A 23229-nucleotide genomic window follows, 5' to 3' on the forward strand; every position below is an offset into this window, starting at 1 on the left:
GTCAAAAACTTACATGACATGGAATCACAGAATCTTTGCTCTGAAAGAGGCCAAGAAGAGTCTCCCAGTCTAACCTCCTGCCAAACTGGAGTAATCTTACCTACAATATTTGACATCATCCAGTTTTTTTCTGATACAGAGATCAATGTTTTGAAAATAACTTGTTCCACTATTAAACAATTAAAAACTTCACTGATTCATCAATAATTGTACTCGGTCTCTATTTGTGCCAGAAGCTGAGGTCTTTATAGTAAGCCCAAATGTGTACTGCTCTCTAATTTTCTGCTACTATTTTCAGTTTTGCAATCTGGAGAAATAATATATGTCTACTCCTTTCTTTAGAAGATAATCTTGGAGGTATTTTTAGACAGCTCTTAGGAATCCCTTAAGTCTTCACTTTCCAGGTTCTATATTCAGTTTTGCTCCTTTGTATAACCTACCCACCATTCATTAATATTCTTCTTAAAATGGCATAGTCAGGCCTAAAACAACATTCCAAATGATTTCTGATCAGCCCTAAATAAAATTAATAGTCCTAGGATATCCAAACATTTTTTCTTTTATGAATGTAATTTAAGACTGCATCAGCACTGCCAGTAGTTATATAACATTGACAGTTTAAGATTATAGTCAATGGGATTATCCAAGTCTATTTTACTAGAAACTTAGATCTTCCAAATCTACAGCTTAAAGTAATGCATTTTTCCATAGTCAATTTTAGAAAAGTTGAAATATGTGGGGAAAATTCACCTTAGAATAAAGGAAATACATCTATTTCCTGATCACAGAAAGCTTTCCATCCCCCTTCTATATTTTTAGCTTGAAAAGCTTAGTAATCAGTCAATCAATCAACTCTTTATTGCTTGTTTTACTTATAAGGAATTATACACTTATGTTCAGTTTAAGAAGAAAAATCATATTATCAGAGGCAGTGTGGCTGACTGATTGAATCACTTAGGGTCTTAATCAGAAAGAAAAGTGAACACAGAAGTGGTGAAGAAATAATGACTATTTCTAAGTCTTTTAGAAGCCATGAATGCACAAACTCAGTTTTCCTTTCAATATTTTCTCAGCAGGAGCAATGGTGCCAAGCTGCTGGGGTGATGAGAATTTCTTTATCTACATCTTTTATCTAAGAAAGGATATAGGACTCCAGTTCTCCCCGTTTGTAAGACATTTGAATTTATACAAATACAGCCACCAATTTATTTCCAGGTGTAAAAAGCTTGATATAAATCCTTGGAAAGCAAGGAATGCTAATATTCTAAGTGTCAGATACAAACCTGAAGATTAAACTGTACATTAGTCTTATTAGTGAAACCTCTATAACTTCTCATGTGCCAAGATTTATTATAATAATCTGCTAAAAATTAGAGAAGTTATGGCTATTTGAAACATTTTATCTGCCACTATTTTGTTCAACACCATAAGAGCAGTAGCTTATTAAGTGGTTAGAAAGGATGTTTCCTACCTGCATAAGTACTTAGTACTTTTGTCCTACACAGATTTTTACTAACAGTGTCACTTCACAACCATGTGTAGCTTTCCCAGAACTAAGCATGTGGAATTACCTTGAGTGGTGAAGTTGAAGAGTGCAGGTGTGTCTCGCCCATTTGGTAGTTTGACATTTGGGTCCCGTAATTCATCAAAAAATGAATGTGCACAAGCTTCCAGTGGTGTCAGTCGGGCAGTTGGTGTATACTCCAACAGACGGCTACACAGTGCAATTGCCTCCGGTGGAGTTCGGGGTCGGAAGACCTGCAGTACAAAGAAAGGGAAAAAACAATTAATGCTCTATTGTAAGAATCTTAGCAAATTATCCTCTGAGTACTGAGTTAATTCCCACCACGTACAAAAACACGGTTGCATTTGTGAAAGGAACCTTCTAGAATGAAAAGCGTTAACTGCATATGATTCACCACACTGGGGTGAACTGATAATTAAAGACTATGTGAGAAAAGCTCACAGGAAAAAACTAGGGGAAATGGAAAAAAATCTACATATGCTAATAACAAAGCAGTAAATCAAACATGCACGCAAAATATGACAGGCACCAGAGAAAGGCTGGGTTCTGGAGGCAAGCACAACTACAGGAATATAAAAAAATTTTTAAACTTTTGACTGCTGTGGCAGTAGATGAAAAGTTGCCTCTTTTGTATTTTTAGCAGAACAACTGTAGACAATGGATGGCCCTTTTCAAATTTGGGAATCAGCATCTGTTTACTATAGGTCTATAAATGTTAAGGATTTGGTATTACGTCTTCAATAAACAGAGTCTTTCATTATTTGAAGAAATTCTTGAATACCCAGAATTTGACAAAACGTCAAATGTTTTCTCAAGTAGCTGTTATCGTGAACCTGGTCAGATTACTCTCATTTGAATGAATATTCAATGAATATTCTAGGGTTTTCATCAGGGGGAGAGAAACGTATTTTTCATTCAGAGCCATTAACTCACAAAAAGAGTCAACTGAAGGCTATTTTAAAGCAAATGCAAATAAATCCATTTGCTTAAAGGATAGAAAGCTTTCTGTCCATCTATGTCTTAAAATTCCTAATCAACACATAAAGCAATGAAAATATACTTTGTTCTAAATTATGGACAGTTAAAGAATAAAAGCAGAAGGGGGAAAAACAGAGCAGATGGACAGAAAGCCTTTGAAACTAAAGAAAAATGAAACATAACCCTTGATAGGAAGAACACAGAATCAAACTGGAGGTGTGTAGTGGCAGCGGTGGAGGTGGGCAGACATATGCAGACGTCTATCAATGGTACAAGTGAGGGAAGGACATGGAGATTGAGACAAGGCGTGGAGGAGCCTGGAAGACTAAGGTTTCCTAGGGAGAATGGCTCAGGTACCATCTGGGCTATTCACTCAGGCTGAAGGTAGGAGAACTAGTTACTACTATAAGTTTATTAGATTTCAAGATATTATAAGAGTACTTTCTACAGTGAAAACCTTTTTTCGTTTGTTTTTACACAAAGTTTATTATTAATAAAGATATTTTCCATGGAAATTCAGAAATTGGTTTGAGTAGGATCTTAGGAATTTATTTTAGAACATTAAAAGCCTCAGTCAATTTACTTGGCTACATTAGAAAACTCTCTGTAAGGTAAAAAACTGCTTTATTTTTATTCTTTTGAGGGATCATACTTGCTTCAGTCAAGGAAACCATTGTATTATTTGAAATGTTTAGATCTTCTACTGTTCTTGGTCATTTTCCCCTCTCCTGCTCCCCTGCCAGGTCTATAATAAACTCAGAAGGTAAAAGAAAATAGTGAGTGGGCAAAATCAGAAAATTTTTCATAAAAATATTAAGCAGTACTGACATATTTTATCCCTGAGGGAAGTCTGCATTTATCTGACAGCATATGGATTTATTTTGCTAGCCAGTCTAATCAAAAGTGCTTCTGCACCAATATGGGAGCACATAAGCAGAATTAAAAGTACCACCAAAAGCAGAAATAATTATCTCCTGCTAACATTGAAATGTAGGGTAGCTGGACAGTGAGGGTATTTTAAATGAAAAAATTTCATGTTATATCAATGAGGATTTTGTGTTAAAGTTACTAATAGACTAGCATTGTAAGCTTATTTCTGATTGTTTAAAAAAGAAAGTCATCCACATCTTTTTGGTATCTTACTGGCTACAAGTGACCATCCATGTGGGTACTAAAACACATTAGATTATTTTGCCAGGGAATCCTAACTCATGGAACCAAAGAGTTAAAAACAATAGAGAAAAGAATTCATTCCAAGAGGCTACGCTAAAATCAAGTCTTAACCTGCCTTTGAGAAAAGTATCCATTATTACTTTAAACGCTATCAGAGTTTCCTGATGAGAAAAGCCTTGGTTCAGTACTCTGTGGATGAAGGCTAAGTGGAAAATTATGTGGGGTCAAAACTCAGTGTCTCCCAAAGTTCAGATTTCTGACCATAATACAGGGTATGGTAGCATGCAACTTCCAAAAATTACAGGCCAAACTAGAAAACAGCTCTTCTGAAATATCCTTGTGTCTAAAGAAAAGGAAACCAATAACTACTGAAATTTTGCTTTTAATAAAGAAGTTTCTGCTGCCATTTCATTGCCTACTCATTTAAATTGCCTAACACAGAACTTTTGGTTCTGTGGATCTTTGTCATTATTTATTCTTGTAAAAATATTTTCAAACACCACAATTCCTAAACTTCAGTCTAGAAGTCAATAAATCACTCAGGAGACTGACAATCTAAATATACCATAAGCCAAACCTATATCATACAGTGAATGAAAAAAGAAATTATAGTGACCTACATCGTTTTTACTATTACATTTCAAGAATGAATAACTATTCAGTCTTTCAAAAAAGGTTTTACCCCTAGTTTTATAGACTTGCCCTGAAATTTTCGGAAAAAAAAATTAAGTACATACCCGCACTCCTGAGGTGAAATGTCCTGTTCCTGACGAATCCTAAAGATGATAATGCAGTGAAATAATCCAAACAGGGGAAGTCAATCCAAAAGAGAATAGTCCAGCAAGGAAAAATATATCCAATGTTATAAGAAATCCATGGTGTGGGGGGGGACATAGAAAATGTTTATACAGTTATAAACTTTAAACATCAGTCTCCACAGTAGCAAGTCCAAGTTTTAAAAATTATTTCACCACAGTGTATGCAAAAAAATTTTTGATTGCGCAATGGTGAGGCACAGTAAAGAAACATTTTTATTTTAGTTTATTATGTTCCAATGCCAGTGCGTTTATTAAAAAAATACAAAACCAAAAAAAGTTAAAATCAAAATGAAATCTATAAGTAAAGTTCCCAAAGTAAAGTGTTTGGTCTTCTAAGACCCGGATTCACCATCCATTGACATGGCTGGGAGGGGGCAGATGAGCCTGCTTTTAAGATATGAGTACCCATTATACTAATTTTTCTCTATTAATGCATTCCAGTTACACAGTATAAACATTTTTTTTGCTAAATTATTAGTGATGAGAGGAAAGTAATAAATATATTTAATTAATATTACTATAGATTTCAAGCCAGATATTTTCAATTTGTGTGAGCTAAGAAGGATCAGGCCACCGCGGATTATTCTCCATTTTGGATTGACTTCCCTGCTAAAAGATATTTGCTGATGTTCTCATTATCTTAGGACTCTTCAGGAAATTGACATATCACCTCAGGAGTGAGGGTATAAACTTACTTTTTCTACAGTGGGCTTTGCCCCCTCATACCCTTGCACCCATTACTTAGAAAAAATAAATATAGAACATTCTTTCCTTTTTTGGAAAAACTCATTGAAAAAATCCTACATCTTTGAGCACTACAAATTCAACACAGTTCCATCTGCAAATATGCCCAATTCACCCACCAAAAGCTAAACAAAAATATATACAATAAACAATACAACTAAGGGACAGTCACAGTTATAGGTGACATGCATAGTAATGTACACCAACACCTAGGCACAACGGAGCCAAATATGCAAGGGAGGTATGTAGGGTCTATTATGTCTAGGTATTGAGAACAAAAAACGGCAGAACTCACCTGTAGCTGTGAATTCCCTCGGCTATTCTAAGAGAATTTAGCATTCTTTTAGGATAGTTTCCAGTGGGGGAATTAAATATTTTGCAAAAATAAATAATCCGCGGATTACTTTTAGTCTGCAGACTAAAATTTAGTACACGGATTAAACTCCGGCCCATTAGAATAAAAATCTCTCATGAACTAAATAAAACACAACCAGGTGGACAAAAATAGAAAACCAGACTAAAAAAACTGAGAGCACAAAGTAAGACTCAAGTGGGCCAACTAACAATTAGTGCGCAGACTAAATATGGCCAGCCAAGTAGGTCAGCAAGGCCATGAAGAGTCCAAAACGCCCCCTTATAAAAACTAAAAACAAAAGTAAATAAAACAAAACAAAGCAAAAAATAAACGAAAGAAAGAAAAGAGAAAGAAAAAATTGAAAAGAACCAAAACACTGACATGAACTTTTAAGTGATTCAAATACTACCTCACCTGTGCAGCAACTCATTTTCTTAAATTGAGACAAATAAACTCTCATCACAAATACCAGTCCATAGAAGAAACTAACAGAAAAAATTCACTTTTTTCAAAATGAAAGTCTCAGTGGTATTGAACAAATGCAAATGAATCCTTAAATGAAGAATTATTCAAAATAAATTTGCATTTGGATAACTCAAAAATGAGAGACATAATTTTCCCCTTACATGTCCTAGAATAGACTTTTGCTATCAAATATCAAATTTCAACCTGGAGCTAACTGTCGTATGACTGAATCTTAAGCCCTTTAAAATAACCATTCATATATACCATACCAAGGCCTATGGTCGATTCTCATAGCATCAGCTCTCAATAATTCTACTGTATTAAACAGCCAACCAGAGCAATGTAAAAATGCCTATGGGCAATGATAATTAATCTACGGAGAACACAGAACAAGTGCTGTGCCTGTTCTGAACAGCTACTCCTCCCTAGTTTTCATTGTGATAAATGTACAACACAGACACTGTTCTTTGGTTATGCACAAAACAGATAAGCACTCAATGTGAAAAACTGATAAACCATGAACACACCTAAAGAGCAACCCCAAGATTGGCTCTCAAGTAATCCATTAATCACCTAAAATTATTTGAAATTTGTAAACCTAAATACAAGATTAAAAGTGAGACAGTGCTATGGATTTGTTCACTAGTTAATTATGTTAATTAGCCAAGTTAATTAACTAAGAAAAGATCTAAGTCTACTTAAGTGCTCATATGTAGTACATAATTCCTAAGAAACACAAACATCCCTTCCTTAGCCAAGACAGAGCTAGGATTCAATAAATTTCAGCTACTAATTAAAAGGCTTATTGAGTTTTCCTGAGCTCTGCTATATATAAGAAATAAATGTGTTGATATCAGCATTTAACTACACAATATAATTTTTCGCTCTAACATCATTCATGGATAAAATAGTACTATAGGCTACACAAAAGTGCGATTTACCAAATGTCCACTTATCCAATTTAATCTCTCGTTGTTCATAAAATAAGTACTGTAGTAAGGATGACCTTCTTACGAATACTGGAATATTTCCTTTTCATCCACACCTCCTCATCTTAAGGGACAGTCAGTCCCCTAGGCTACAACAATCCCTAACTTCATCCACACTTAAGCAAATCCAAATCCTCCTTCCCCCTTCTATCAACCTTTAAGGAGGCTTCCTTTTTCCCTCCACCACTCTCACTGGAGATCTGTCTCATAATACTTAAGAGCCTGTGAAACACCTTTGAACACGTATAGCACACCATCAAGTATATGGTTACATTTTATCTTATATTATTCAATACTTGCTTCAGCTGAGGCAGTTACATCACCTGTAAGCTTTTCAAGGACAAGGACTATATATTTTATTTCTTTTGCATCCTTTATGGCATTCAGCACAGCACCAGTTACATAGGAGATATGGGTTTTAAAGAACATACGATAAATTTAAAATAGATTTTTGCCTTCTTTTTCAATCCACTCCCAAGCCTATCCTCTACTGCCCACAAGCGATCTTGAATCTTATGTCGTAGTATTCTTTTTTATATTATTACTCTCACATATGGATTAGCCAACCTAGTAGGTGGATTTCAAGGTGCATAGTTTCCAGCAAAGAAATGGGAGTATAGCCAGTATAAACAGAAAAGTGAGGAAGTCTACTCACACAACAAGAAAGATGTTAGAAAAGAAGTGATTATTCTAGCACCAACAAAGATATAGAGAAATTCAGAAAAAATGTAGAAAATTCAGCAGAGAACATAGTGTATTTATGAGACAAGTGATAACGGATTAGTATAATGCTCAGGGCAGAGAGGGTTTAGTAATAATATAGAAACTGATTCACCTAAGCAAAATAACAAAACAGACAACTGGCAATTTTAGGAACCAAGAGAAATTTCCAGCAGGGTTTTATGCTTTCTGGAACACACGTGAGTAAAATGAGTAAAGCAGAGAGACCAGAAAACGTAAATCGAGTGGACTTGCATAAAAAGAAGCTTGACAGCAATCTTTGTTTTTGTGCTCTCTAGGCCCCACGAAGGCATTTTTGGTAATGTGTTAAACTATAGTTAGAACAGGTAAGTTTATCAAGTGAAAATCTTGTATTGAAAGGCTCAGAAAAAAATGTAAGATTATGAAGAAAGTCTTAAAAAAACAAGTATAGAGGGGCATTTTTCTTTAGCTTTAAGTAAAGAGAATAATAAAAATAATAACTTGTTCAGTCTAGTTTGATTCCTTTGATAGCTGAAACGATCTCAGAATTCAATTTTCTGGAAATACTAGTATTCATTTATTTTGAAGAATGTGGACAGTGTTCTAAGAAATCAGGTATGTAAGGACTGATTTTTGTGGAGAATGCTTTCTGGAATACTTAACCAATGATCTATGGTCCCACATATCCTACAGATACTTAACTATTACATAAACCTATCACGCATGCCAAAAACTGAGCAAGAAACATTTTGAAGTAATTAATACCCATTTCACGATTACCATTACACAAGAGAAATTAGGAACTGCTGTAATACATATGGCATGACCTGGTAGATACTACAGGAGTTAGGAGGTGGGAATAATCACGGAGAGCTGGGATAATTAGAAAATATTTCATGGGAGAAGTGAGATCTGAGGTCTCCAGAAAAGGTTAAGACTTGGTAAGTAGAGAAGAAACACATTGTAAGTGAAAAAAAGACACTGGCAAGAGGTAGAAACAATGTGGCTTCTCTAAGAACAGTCAGGAGAACATTTTGTTAGATCAAAAAATTCAGCATGACTGCACGGCCCCTTTGAAGCCAGCTCTAAGCAAGACAACATTCACCTATGTAGCTAACATATTAAACAGCCCTAATCCAACGAAAGAGATCAGGGCCTTTGGGATTCTAATCCTTCTGCTGACCAGACATATCACTTATGAATTTCATTACTCTGAAAGAATACACAAACATCTGTGTTAAGTAACTGACCTCCTACGATTATTTACTACCAGGATAAAGGGGGAATACTTGTCTTAAGGAACTTTAAACAAAAGTTTAGCAGAATCAGTTACTCAAAACGGGGAAAAAAACTCATACGTCTATTACAACATAACCTTATTAGAAATCCATAATCTACCCTAACTACACACTAGGCTTTTAAATTCTTTGCCCAACTGGGTGGAGGAGGTGGAGAACCTGGGAAAGAGACTGAGTTCAACTGATGAGATGCCTCAGGGAAGGCCAGGAGAAGGACAAGAACTAAATCTCTTGCTTTTCTGGAAAGGAAAGGTATAAATGATTAGGAACCCAGTGACTGCAGAATCTGCCATCCAAACTGGAACACTGCTGAGAGTGAGGGGGCATGCAATTAATACTTACGTTGGACAAGCATAAATTGGGGCATATGATCACCCATGTCATTATGTATATATTATACCAAATTTTCCTAAAGGCAATGAGAAATCAGATACTTTTAAGTAGGAGTGACAGTATCACGTGAGCTTTTAAGAAAGTTAACTTTGACAGCAATGAGGATATGAAACAGAAGGAGGGGAATTGGCCAGAAGGGAGAAGGTTGTTTTAACAATTCTATGATATAATGATGGCGTAAACTAAAATCAGGGCAGTGGAGATAGGACAAATCACAAAACTATACTGGAGGTAGAATCTTTACATTTATTCAGAACTAAAATAAAATAATCCTTTATATGCATATTTTAACCACATTTTCAAGAGAATCTGGATTAGAGACACAACAACTAATTGCCATCTTATAAAAGAAAAAACTTGAGGCGCAGTGAGTAGGAGCAGGGCTTAAATCAGAACTTCACTTCATACCTAACAGACTGTCATTTAACCACACCTCCATGTACTAAATGCAGAATTTAAGCCTCCTCTCTTCTTCCAACCCATCTCCGTCTCTATTTAATTCTCAATCTACTTTTGCATCACTTACTTTTGCTTACCATCTGGCTTTTATTCTTTGAAGTGTACAGTGTACACCAGTGCAGAGGTCTTTATCCTCCCCACTCCCAATAATGACCCCTGTTTCAAAACGGCGCCTATTTCCCTTCCTACTTAAATGAATTATGTTGCTTTGGCTGTTAAGCAATAGTCTAAGGACAACTTAGTGGATTTCTAAATTCTCAAGATTCCTGCCATATACCACAATGGGATCATCTCATTGTTTTGTTCTTTTGTTTGCTATCTTTCCTACACATGTGCATCCTCTCACCTCAATGTTTCCACAGAAGATATTTTCTCCCTTAATATTTACGTCTGTCTACTTTTTTGAGAACACCAGCTCCCATATATATATACACACACACATACATACATATATATATGTATATGTATATATAGCTGTACCACACTGCAGCACAGAAAATCAGGGTTCACATGCCCACAGCATCAGGAAACAAGGCTAAAGTGGGTCTAACACAAAATAGCAATGAGGACAAAACAGCTTTTGTTTCCAGACTCCTGTTTACCTGCCCTCCAAAGGCAAGAAACTCTCCTCTTTAGAGAACAACATTATGCATGTTTTTAAAAAATCACTCCATTGGCTGCCTAGCATAAGGGAGCATTTCTCAAGTGGGTGTCCACTATCATAACACAGGGGTGAGGGGACTGAGTTCCCTCTAGAAATTTAAAATTCTGTATTCTCATTTTGATAATAATCTATTTTTAAAAATCAATATAAACATATTCTGTATCATCTAGATTCATCTAGATGACAGAGTAGTGCCATGAAATTTCTGTGCCTGAATTTGGTTTTGCGTTTACAACCACAATAACACTAATCTAGCTGTATGCACTAATGAGAAATTAACATAAGTTAAATACATAATAAATGCATTTGTACTAAGTGAAAACCAAATTAAGGAACACTATATGAATGAAGAGCTCACAGTAGTCTGAACAGACAAAATAGGTGGGAGAATTGAGTCGTTATTCTGCACATGGTACAGGAATGGAAACCTAAATAAACGAATAAAATGGCTTTATATAGATTATTCAAGTTTGAAATGCATTAGTGTAAGATATAGAAACATCAGGAAGCCACAAGGGCAAAGGAAGATGTATAACATATAAATTGAACACAAATCTGTTGGCCACATTTTAATTATAACCAATCATTCCTCACATTCCATCCTGGCTAATAGCTAAATTGAAGAGATAAAAACCATGGAAAAAATGCAGAATATGACACTAATATTGGTGGCAGTCTTGATTTTAAAAAAAAACAAAAAACACAGGATCTGTTGATTTCACGACCTCAATTTCAGCATTATATTGGTCAGAAACTCTCTATTAAGGGTTACACATGATGAATACTTAGATTATACCAAAAAGAGCTTTATTTTTCTTTCTCCATAAAAACAACATGCTTATTAAAGAAAATATGGAAATGCAGAACAAAGAAAATAAAATCACCTACACTCTTCTTACCCAAACCACTGTTAGCATTTTGGAATATTTCTGTGTATTATTCAATACAGAATTCTTTTTTTGTTTTTCTTTAACATGAGTGAAATCACAGTACACTACAAATCACTTATAATAAACACATTAACTTAGAATAACTTTACTGGATTCAAACTCTAAATCCAAATAGGCCACTCAGGATTCTCTGAGTGAGAGCCAGGTGAGAGACCCTAAATATCTTCTATACTACTGTCTTTGATTCTAAAAAATAAATAATTAGTAACGAGGATTTTCTGAAGTGAAGAGAGGTAATGAGATTATGAGAACCTGAAGGAAAGTAACTAGAATCATAACACAATTTAGAGACAGAAAAACACGTACTTTAAATCTGGGAATGTCAACTATTTCACCTATAGCCCTAAATTACTTCATCTCTTATTATAAAAGATGTATAACCAATTAAATGAACTTACCAATGTTCAAAACAAACTGTTATATGTACACTTTTAAATACAGAGAGCTTTTGCTTGAAATACATATCAAAATGTTGAATATTTTTAAGCCACAAAAATATAAAATAAAATATAAGTAAATGGGGGAGGGGTGCATGGCACATAATTAGAAACTTAAAAGATCTGGCATTAAACACACACACACACACACACAAAAGTTTAATCCTGGCCTTGTCACAGACACCTATGTAATCTTGTTTAAGTCACTTGGTATCTTTGGCCAGTTTCTGAACCTATAAAATGAGGAAGCTAGAGATTCACTCTAGTTTATAAATCCTATTGAGATTTTTTTCCCTCTGCACACCTCATCTCACAAATCAAACTGAGATGAAAAAACTTTTTACTAAATTCATTTCAATTAGTATCAAAGAAAAAAAAAGTCTTCCAGTAAATTAGGACTTACGCTCTTAGAATTGGTTCCATCTAATGTGGCGGTTAAGCTTTTCTAATGGCTAGTGGCATCCTGTTAACATATCAATTGCTTTCAACATAACATATCAACCTAGCAAGATCAAATCTGCTTTTTATTCCTGCTTCCAAAACACCAATAGCAAAGTAAACAAGAGATGAAAAACATACAATATCATCTATGATAAGGTCTACATATTAATAGTTTAAAAAAGAATAAAGAAAATATATGAAATGTATGTTTTCATACGCAATATGATGTTGAACTAATAAGCACCTCTATGTAAAGTAATTAATTTCCGAATTTTAAGTAGCCAAAAAACTTACATATAAGATCCTATTCCTAGTGAAATTCCATATTTTAATAATATAAGCACACTGTCCTCACCCTACAAATAAAAAGCCAGGCTGGAAATTATCTAGAGGAAATCAATAGGGATGAAACCATACATAGTCAATGAACACTGAAGTACAACTACCCAATTATTTTTACACGTAGAACTGCTGTGTACTTGGTACTCAGGCAGCCATCTAGTCTCAAAATAGTGTAGGTTAAGAACAATGAGAAACCCAAGCTTTAGTTAACTATTGGTTAATGTGCTTTGACTCACCTTAGTCCAAGGATGTGCCTTAATTTGAGGGAATTTGAATTCTGTGTAGTTTGGGTTCATTTCTCTAATTTGCTCCCTTGTTGGCGTCCCCAGGACCTAGATAAAGAAAGTAAGTTACTGACATATTTCTCTATACACTTAAAATTTAGTCTATGTTTCAATGGATTTAAAAAGGAATTCCAAAGTTACAAAATACATAACTTGATAAACAGAGCAGACTTTGTGAAAGACTTTAATTACTTTATTTTATTGAGGTCATAATAGCTTATAACACTGTGGAATTTCAGTTGTACATTATTGTCAGTCACCAAATAAATGTGCCACTTAACCCCTTGTGCCCACTTCTCAACCCCTATCCTCTCTGATAACCACTAAACTATTCTCTTTGTCTGTGTGTTAGTTTACTGTGAAAGACTTTAATTTTTAACTGACTACAGATCCAAGGCTATACTACCCTACACAAACTTTTATGATAATAATAATGTTAAGTCAGGGTTGTACAAAAAGATCACCCAAAAACACTCAAGTAAAAATCAGGTATCTTCGTCCTATCTAGAAAAACAATCTATTGCAATGATGGCCTCTGAAATAATATCTCCTATTCATTTAGTAAAGTATAGCCAAAGGTTTTATTATCAATAAATTAATTAATCAGGAGACTCTTACTCAAATATGGTCATCAATAATTCCATTCAATCACTGAACATTTAGTGAGCATCCCCTGTGTACAAGGAGCTATGCTATGATATACGGAGGATACAAAGAACAAGACATTTGTGTGTGGAAAAAAGCATAACTACAGTACAAGGTAAAAATATACTGAGAACTTCATTGCATCTATAGCTGTAGCAGGCACTGGACAAAGGAAAGTATATGGACCTGGCTGCACAAGACAGGCGACAGGAAGAAACATTAAATACTAAAAATGAGCACTTTGAAGAAAGACGACATACATTACTCATCTTTATAACTCTAGGGGCCTAGTATAAAACAAGACTGTTCAAATAAAACATTAAGCCATTTACAATTCAAAGATAGTTGCACAGAAGGAGCAGAATGTAATGTTAAGTACTTGACTTGTGGTGGCAACCAGTGAATAATCAGGGCAAAGTAAGAATTTCAGGGGTTTTTTTGTTGGTTCTAATTCTTTAGACTTCATTAAAACTTTCAGAACTTACTCAAAATTTTAAAAGTTCTAGTCTTCAAAAGACACTCTTAAAAAAAAAAGGCAAGCCATAGACTGAGAATAAACATTTGTAAAACATATATTCTGCAAAGAACTTGTATCTAGAATATAGAGGAGTCATAATTCAAAAACAAGAAGACAACCCAATAGAAATGGACAACAGATATGACCAGACACTTCACCAAAGACGACACAGAGATAGTAAATAAGCACATGAAAAGATGCTTAACATCATTAATCATTAGGGAAATGCTAACTAAAACTACAAGATACCACCTACACACCTACTAAGAAAGCTAAATTAAAGACTGACTACATACACCAGTCTTGGTGAGGATATAGAACAACTAAATCTCTCATCTACTGCTGATGGAAATGTAAAATGGTATGGCACCTTAGAAAACACTTTGACAGCCTGTTAAAAAGTTAAACATATACTTACCATATACCCATCATTCCCATTCCTAGGTATTTATCCAAGAGAAATGAAAGCCATGTCCATACAAAGACTTGCACATAAATGTGCACAGCATCTAGTTTACAAGTGCTGAAAAGTGGGAACAACCCAAATACCCACAACAGGTGAATGAATAAACAAATGATGGTATACCCATGTAATAGAATACTACTCAACAATAAAAAGAACAACACGGAGGAATCTAAAACCAACTACACTGAGTAGAAGAAGTCACACCAAAAAGGGTATCTACTGTATAATTTCATTCATACGGAATTCTAGAAAATTTTCTTTCTACAGTGACAGAAAGAGGATCCACGGTTGTGAGGGGCTGGAGAGAAGTATTACACAAAGGGACTAGGAAATTACTAGGAGTGATGAAAATGTTTATTACCTTGATTTCACAGAGATAGTTTCATGGGTATATACATGTCAAAACTTACCAAACTGTATACTTTAAATATGTATTTTATTGTGTGTCATTTATACCTGTAATAAAAACTTGCAGAAATTATTTAAATACTAGAATACATAAAGTTTGAGTGAGACAGGTGATAACATTCTGACCTACAGAGTCATCATATCATTTGTCAATATACGTCAAAAGGAATCTAGTTAACCATAAACTGACCTTTAATTGCCTATAAGATAATTTCTGAGCAAACTCCTGATGTCATCAGAAAGAAAATAAAAAGATGCATAAAAATAATCTAAATTATAACACATCATTCTAACTCTTATTTCAAACATTGTTCTGGGGGAAAGCTCACTCTTACAGCACTGGAAACATATCTCCAGTTACACAACCTGCCTTCCTTCTTGTAGCAGAATTTCAGCTTTACAGAGAAGAGCAAGGTATCTAGTATAGGGAAGGAAAATCTCTGCCTTTGTAGCTGTAGATACCAGAACTTTATAAGTCAGGAACTATTCATACATAAAATATGAAGGTTAAAAAGGAATTTTAACTTACTTTTTATTTTTAAATAATAAAGCAAGCACTTATATTCCAGATTGAACCCTTGATGAAGGGCGTGTGGGTGTCTCTGTGTGTCTGTGTATGTATGTACATATACTGGGAAAGAGGGAAAGGAGCGAAAAAGAAGGGAGAGTGAACTTATCAGTAATTCTGCCCCACAAATGCAACTCCGTTGGATTCTTTTAAGTACTAAAGAAAAACAACTGCAATGACATCAATAAATGAGTATTTTAAAATGTGTACCTTCAATGATCCCACAACTTACTAATTCCATTTTAAGATATATACAACCTAGAGAAACTCTACACATCTAAAGTAACATTGCTAATAATAATAAAACATTGCAGGCAAAAGCAAAAATCCAAAAGTAGAAGTAATAAATAAACTGTGGTATAGTCATACAATGGTATACTAACTAGCAATGAAAATGAACGAACCAGAGATACACATACCTTATGGATGAATGTTATGCAGTGGTGAGTTTTCACTCAACAATGAACACGTATAGTTTCATTGCCTTATATAAAGTTTAAAAATAGGCAACACTAAACTATATTTTAGTTCACATATTAAAACCACGTAAAACTAAATCAAAAGCATGGGACTATTCATTAGAAAAATAAGCATAGTTTAGCTCAACAGAGAGGAGGTAAGAGGAGCTATTGTGACTAGGATGGGGCATAAGTAGTTCCTCTAATTCTTAATATGAGTGGTAGTTACTTTGATATTAACTTTATTATTGTGATTTAAACTGAACATATTTTCATATATTTTTCAATATATATTTCACAATAAACAAAATGACACTTAAGAAATGTCCACTCTTAAAAAGTGAGTATTTGTTGTGCAGCCCCCTTCTATTTATTCAGTACTTTGTTAACACAAGATAATCCTAACACCCTACAAGTTGGGAAGAATGCCAAAAGGAATGAAAGTTGTACGACATCCATTAGTAAATGCATCCTTTTACCATATGGACAGAGATCACATGAACTTATCAGCCATTTGGCTAACTTTTCAAAAGAGCCTACGTAAGAGAATTCAAGAGTTACAAACCATATAATGAAAAGGCAGGACACGCCCTGAAGTGACCGTTACAATTCTTGCATGTTTTTTACTATAATCTAAGAATATTCCCAAAGGAAGTAAATCTGTGAAATATACAACAGCTGAGAAACATATGTCATATACATGAGGTTTGCTTAATACACAAACTTTCAATAATTTATTTAATGCGAAAGCAAGAAGGTATAGTATATGTATGTGTGTATCCACTCCCATATCCTCCTCTCTAAATTCACTGTCTCACAGCCACTTAAATCTAACCATTTACCCAAAATTTTATAATGAAAAACTTCAAACATATAGAAAAGCTGCACTTTTTTTCTTACAGTGAAAAACTGGTTCCCCCTTATACCAACTACCCAGATTCTATAATTAACATCTTACTATATTTGGTTCAACACATTTCCACTCCTCTATCCATACAGCAATCCACCGTATTTTTTGATGCATTTCAAAGTCAGCTGCAGACATTAGTACAGGTCAGCATACATATAATCAACTAAGGTTCAATATTTATCACTTTTTATTCTAAGCATTTCTTGCATACTAGAATCCTCCTTCAATAAACACCAGTGCATGGATGTGGAAAATCTTTTATCACAACGGGAAATAATCTGCTTGGATGAATAGTGATGACATAAAAAAGATTCTTAATTATACTTCTAACTGTTGGTCAGAGTTTAACTGTGTTCTTTACCTTCAAAATATGGATATTTGTGACTTTTAAGAAGCCTAATTACTAAGTATTAAATGGAATCATTGATATATTCACTATCAATTATTTAAAAGCAATTAACCAAATAAATTAGTCTGCCAGCACAAAGTGGCAATGGAGACCTTACTCCTTCGTTACAGCCACGTGACCTTGAATCACTAACGCTATTAAATGGGGAAACAGATTCTAACATTACAGTATGTTCTATGTCTAATTTCTCTTGCCAGATATTGCACTACTATAATCATTTTTCTATTCTTTTTCTTATTATTTTTTTAACTTAAAGCCAGGTTCTCCCCAGGCTGGCTAACAGAGATGGAAACTAGATGGGAGATCCTCCAGTCTAGGAGTCAGTAAACTTTTTCTTTTTTTTTTTTTTTTTAAGATTTTTTTTTTTTTTCTTTTTCTCCCCAACGCCCCCCAGTACATAGTTGTATATTCTTCGTTGTGGGTACTTCTAGTTGTGGCATGTGGGACGCTGCCTCAGCGTGGTCTGATGAGCAGTGCCATGTCCGCGCCCAGGATTCGAACCAAGGAAACACTGGGCCGCCTGCAGCGGAGCGCGCGAACTTAACCACTCGGCCACGGGGCCAGCCCCGAGTCAGTAAACTTTTTCTATAAAGGGCCAGAGAGTAAATACTTGAGGCTTTGTGGGACACAGAGCCTGTCACTACTCAACTCTGCTACTGTAGCACAAAGCAGCCATAAACCAAAGTTTATTTACAAAAGTAGGCAGTATTTTATCCCTGGGCCCTACCTGTCCAGCTCTGATCTAGTCTGAACATTTTTAGAGATGAAAAAAACTGAGACCCAGAAGGAGCAACTTTTTAGAGGTCAGAACTAATTAGAGGCAGATCTAGGACACAATTTAAATCTCATCAGTGGCAAACCAATTCTAGGAGATGGCACCAAAGAATCTTTTTATTGGACTTGGTTAGAAAGCAAATTTTGGTAGTTGTGAAAAATATTGATGCTATTAAGCATGAAGGAATAGAGCTAGAAGAGAAAATAATATTTAAGGCATTCAAGAAGAAGCTGGAGGAGTTCTCTACCAGTGGTGGATATTAAGTATATCATTTAGAAGAGAGCTTGAGGCTAGAAAAACAGCTTTGGTAGTACCTGACGTACAGGTGCTAGGTGGCTGCAACAGTGCAGAACAGGCAAAGTAGTTTGAAGGAGAAGAGTGCTAAAGATGGGGACCTACAGGACACAAATATATGGAAAAAAGAAAATTTAAAAAGAAGCCTACAACAGAAGTCCAAAAGATTGGAAGTCCCACAGACAATGATACCATGGAGGCCAAGAAAACTGAACATTTAAAGGACAGAAAGGTGGGTATCTTATGACACAATGAGCCCTGGTAAAATAAAGGCCAAAGCTATTCACTGCAGCTGATCTTGGCGAGATCAGTCATGAGACGAACAAGCAGACCATAATCATCTGAAATGAGTAAGTGGAGACAGCATACATAAATTCTCCTTTCAAAAGGCACATCAGGGAAGGAAAGGAGAGAAAGAAAAAATAGTTATTGAGCACCCATTAAAGAGCTACGTAAGAGTTCTTTGCTAGGTACACGAATTTTCTTTCCTCATTTAAACTTTATAGATACTCTATTACCCCCTTTTATACCTAAAAGAAACCTAAGGTTGACTGAGGTAAATTGATTTCTCAAAGTTACAGTTTATCTGTGATAGATATGGGATTCAAGTGCATGTGGAGATGACTCCCTAAAAAGGTCTACTCAATATTAAGGGCAGAAACAGCGGAAAGGTTTTTAAAAATAATTTTTAAAAAATCACTTTCTTAAACTTCATTGATTATACCATGAAATGAAACCTGAATCCTTTTGAGTTGTGCAGGATATAAAGATTTCATAAGATCACAAGACTATAATTAAAAGTTTTTTAAGACATTTTTAGACATTTCTTGACAATTTAAAAAAACACAATTTAAATAAAATTGACCCATACTGTGGTAATCCAATTTAATAAAAAGAATATCTTCAACTGATAATATTATAGATCTTAGGCAAGAGAAGAACCATAAGAAGCAATAAAGACACCTTAACAGGCTAAATAAGATGAAAAAGTTTAACAAATCTCAAACTAATTTTACAGATTTTTGTAAAAATTCTTCTAATAATTCAGCAATTTTGATAAATCATTCAGGCTTCTTTTGCTGTAGATTCTCACTGTAAATCCCATGCTTACTCATGCTTAAGGATTTTTGTCTGTTAGTAACTGTTTCACATCTGTAGAATTTTGATTGGAATGTTAGATAGTGGGCAAATAATGTGGATGTAAATATTATGAGGAACTGTAATTGCAAGAATTTTTAATTGCAAGGCTTAAGTTGCAGAAATTATTGTTATTGAACTGCTTTAGGTATAAATACTGTGCATATCTAACAGGGAGCCATTAACTACTTTAAGGTGGTCAAATGTAAATAAAAAGTCTTATATAAAGTAGTACAATTTCGTGTAACTTTGTATCACTAGTTCAACAAATTTGGAATGTCATGCAAAGGCTTGTATTTAAAAAAATAAAAAAGATTATTATGGACTTCTGCTTCTGGTCATTACAAAATAACCGATAACTAGAATTGCCCTCCAGATGTAAACAACTACAAAACTGACAAACAAAACACTCTTTAAAAGAAGAAGGAAAATATGATCTAGAAACAAGAGAAAAAAAATCAGTCAACAGACTCAGATCCAGAAATGACAGGGATGATAGAATGAGCAAATAAGGACTTTAAAACAGCTATTATAATGAGTGAAATGGAAGACCAAAAGAAGAACCAAATACTAACTGTACAGTTGAAAAATAAAATGAAAAATGAATACTCCACAGGAGGTCTAACAGCATGTTAGACACTATAGAAGAAAAACAATCAGTGACCTTAAAAAAAAAGTAATATAAACTATCAAAGCTGAAGCATGGAGGTAAAGAAGGCTAGAAAAACATGTACATGTGATTGGAGTCTGAGAAGGGGTTGAGGGAAGAGATGCAGAAAAACTACTTGAAGAAACAGTGGCCAAAATTTTCCCAAATTTGATGAAAATTCAATAAAAAGCTCAATGAACCCTAAGCAGCATAAATATAAAAAAATATTACGCCAAGTCAGAATCAACCAGTAAAAGCCACTGTTAAGGGGAAAATCTTTCCCCAAACAAAAAGATAGATTATACACAGGGTTATCAACAGTAAGAATGACAACTGACTTCTCATCAGAAACAGTGCAAGCCAGAAGAAAATAAAGTCATTTCTATAGAATGAAAGAAAAAAAGCTGGAAACCAAGAAATTCTATATACAGTGAAAATACCCTTCAAAAGACATTATTAGGCACACAAAAACTAAGAGTTTGTTACTAGGAGATTTTCACTACAAGTAAGTACTTCAAGATGAAAGAAAAGGTTTTCACACGGACATTCCTATCTACACAAAGGAATAAAAACCACTGAAAATGGTAAATATGTGGCTAAATGTATGACATTTCCCCCTTGCTTTTAAGTTTCTGTAGAAGAAACTGAGTGTTTAAAGCAAAATAATAAACTATTGTGGAAGTATTGTGGAAGTAAAATGTATGACAGCAATAACACAAAGTACAGGAAGGGGAAATGGAAATATACTGTTATAAGCTTCTTACTTTATATGTGACGTGATGTATTATTATTTGTAGACTGTGATAAAGATGCCCATTTTCAATCCTAGAACAAACTTTAAAAATGCAGCAAGGAGGTAAACAGGGAAAATAAAAAATAATCATTACAGGGGTCGGCCCGATGGCTGAGTGGTTAAGTTCGTGCGCTCCGCTTTGGCGGTCCAGGGTTTCGCTGGTTGGGATCCTGGATGCAGACATGGTACCACTCATCAGGCCATGCTGAGGCGGTGTCCCACATGTCACAACCAGATGCACTCAACAACTAGAATATACAACTATATACTGGTGGGCTTTGGGGAGAAGAAGGAAGGAAAAACAAACGATTGGCAACAGCTGTTAGCTCAGGTGTCAATCTTTAAAAAAAACAAAACAAAACACCTCATTATGTCCATAAGGTGGCAGTATAAAAAAGGAAAAAAATAAAATAAAAAATAATTATCAAGGTGGAATACTTAAACCCAACCATATTAATAATTACATTCAATGTAAATTAATGTAATTAATTTAATTGGGTTCTAAACACCCCAATTAAAACGCAGAAATTGTCAGACTGGATAAAAAAAAAGAAGACCTAAGCATATACACTCTGTAAGAAATGAACTTTAAATATAAACACACAAAGGTTAAAAAGATATACCATGCAAACACTAAGTATAAGAAAGATGGAGTGCCTACATTAACAACAGAAAATGTAGACTTCAGGACAAGGAAATTAAACAAAATAAAGAGGTATGAATTCCCAATAATAAAAGTAATTTTAAGACTAATTCTAAGACCACGTGTTGATGAGAATGTAGAACACTGGAACTCTCAAACGTTGTCAATGGGAGTGAAAAATAGTAAAACTGCTTTGGAAAACAGTTTGGCAATTTCTTATAAAGTTAACATATACTTATCATACGACCAGCAATTTCAGTCCTAGCTTTTTATTGAAGAGAAATATAAATATATGTTTGCAAAAATATTTGTAAACAAACATTCATAGCAGCTTTACTCCTAATAGCTAAAAGCCAAAAACAAGTCAAATGGCCATCCACAAAGGAACAGATAAACAAATTGTAGTATATTCATATAAGAGAATAGAATTCATCATAAAATAGGTGATACAAGAAACAAAATGGATAAATCTCAAAAACATGATGTTGAGCAAAAGAAGTCAGATAAAAAAGAAACATACTATATGAAATTCTAGAACAGGAAAAGCTAATCTGTAGTGACAGAAAGTAGACCAATGGTCACCTGAGACAGAAGATGGGAGACTGACTGGGAAGGGACACAAAAAGGGTGATCAACTGTCTGGTTTGCCTGGGATTATGGCAGCAAAACCCTCAGTCCTGGGCAAACCGGGCCGTTTGGTCACCCCAGGCACTACACAGGAACACTTTGGGGTGATGGAATTCTTGACCAGGATGGTAGTTATATATGTTTGTCAAAACTCATTAAATTGTTCACTTAAAACAGCTACATTTTATTGTAGGTAAATTACATCTCTATGAAGTTGACTTAAAAAGTAAAATAGACCATTTTGTAATTTGCGATGCCTTTACTACACTGAAAACAACCATATGTTAACCCTTCAAATATTGCTATTTTGAGGCTAGTATTAAAAGTATCAGAGTCTTCAAACTCTAAAATTAGAATTATTTTATATATAATATGTACAGTCTTTAAGAAAGCAAAGTTATGATTTAAGACGGAAAGGAACGTAAGAATGCAGAAGTAGGACATAATTCAAGAGGCGTTTAAAAATTTTTTTTCAGCCTCTTAAGTCATTCACTCATTTAAAACACTTACTGCGTTCCTATGCTCAAGCAGCTCTAGGGCAGAGACTTATACATAAATCAACTACAATCAGTCAAGATCAGTATAACAAAATAACCATAGATTGTGTGTGAGGTGAAAGTGCTACACTGCACTGGAGTGAGGAAGAAACTCAGGAAAGAGTTCTGGAGGAGAGACCAGAGCTGATTTGACCTGAGGAATCTGGGAAGCAAATGAGTGAGAAGTACATCATTCTATGCAAGCTAGGTATGAAGTGGAAAACAGTATGATTTTGGCTAACTGTAAAGGCTGAGTGCTAACAGAGAATAAGGATTGGATAATGGGTGGATGGCAACATTAAAGGCTGAAAGATAAACAAGTGACAGATTATGAAGAGCAAAGATTACCATCTGCAATCAACACCACAAACATAAGA

General features: G+C 34.6%; 1 protein-coding gene across 8 annotated transcripts in view; it reads right to left on the reverse strand.

Annotated features, from left to right (window-relative positions):
• The window catches only part of GSK3B (glycogen synthase kinase 3 beta), a 203018-nt gene that overhangs the window by 25263 nt on the left and 154526 nt on the right, over positions 1–23229 (reverse strand). For 4 of the 8 annotated variants that reach the window (XR_011503170.1, XM_044771528.2, XM_044771531.2 and 1 more), the window contains exons 8-10: positions 12970–13065; positions 4414–4452; positions 1572–1758 (exon numbers count right to left, since the gene is read on the reverse strand). Coding sequence is in view for 6 of the 8 variants with exons in the window: in XM_044771528.2 (XP_044627463.1) it covers positions 1572–1758; positions 4414–4452; positions 12970–13065 (322 nt within the window). In the remaining 2 variants the exon portion in view is untranslated. The remainder of the gene's footprint in view (positions 1–1571; positions 1759–4413; positions 4453–12969; positions 13066–23229) is intronic. The other 4 variants (XR_011503171.1, XM_044771530.2, XM_070508933.1 and 1 more) reach the window with 1 other exon arrangement.

Source organism: Equus asinus, chromosome 5 (assembly GCF_041296235.1).
Source record: "Equus asinus isolate D_3611 breed Donkey chromosome 5, EquAss-T2T_v2, whole genome shotgun sequence".
Classification (NCBI taxonomy): domain Eukaryota; kingdom Metazoa; phylum Chordata; class Mammalia; order Perissodactyla; family Equidae; genus Equus; species Equus asinus.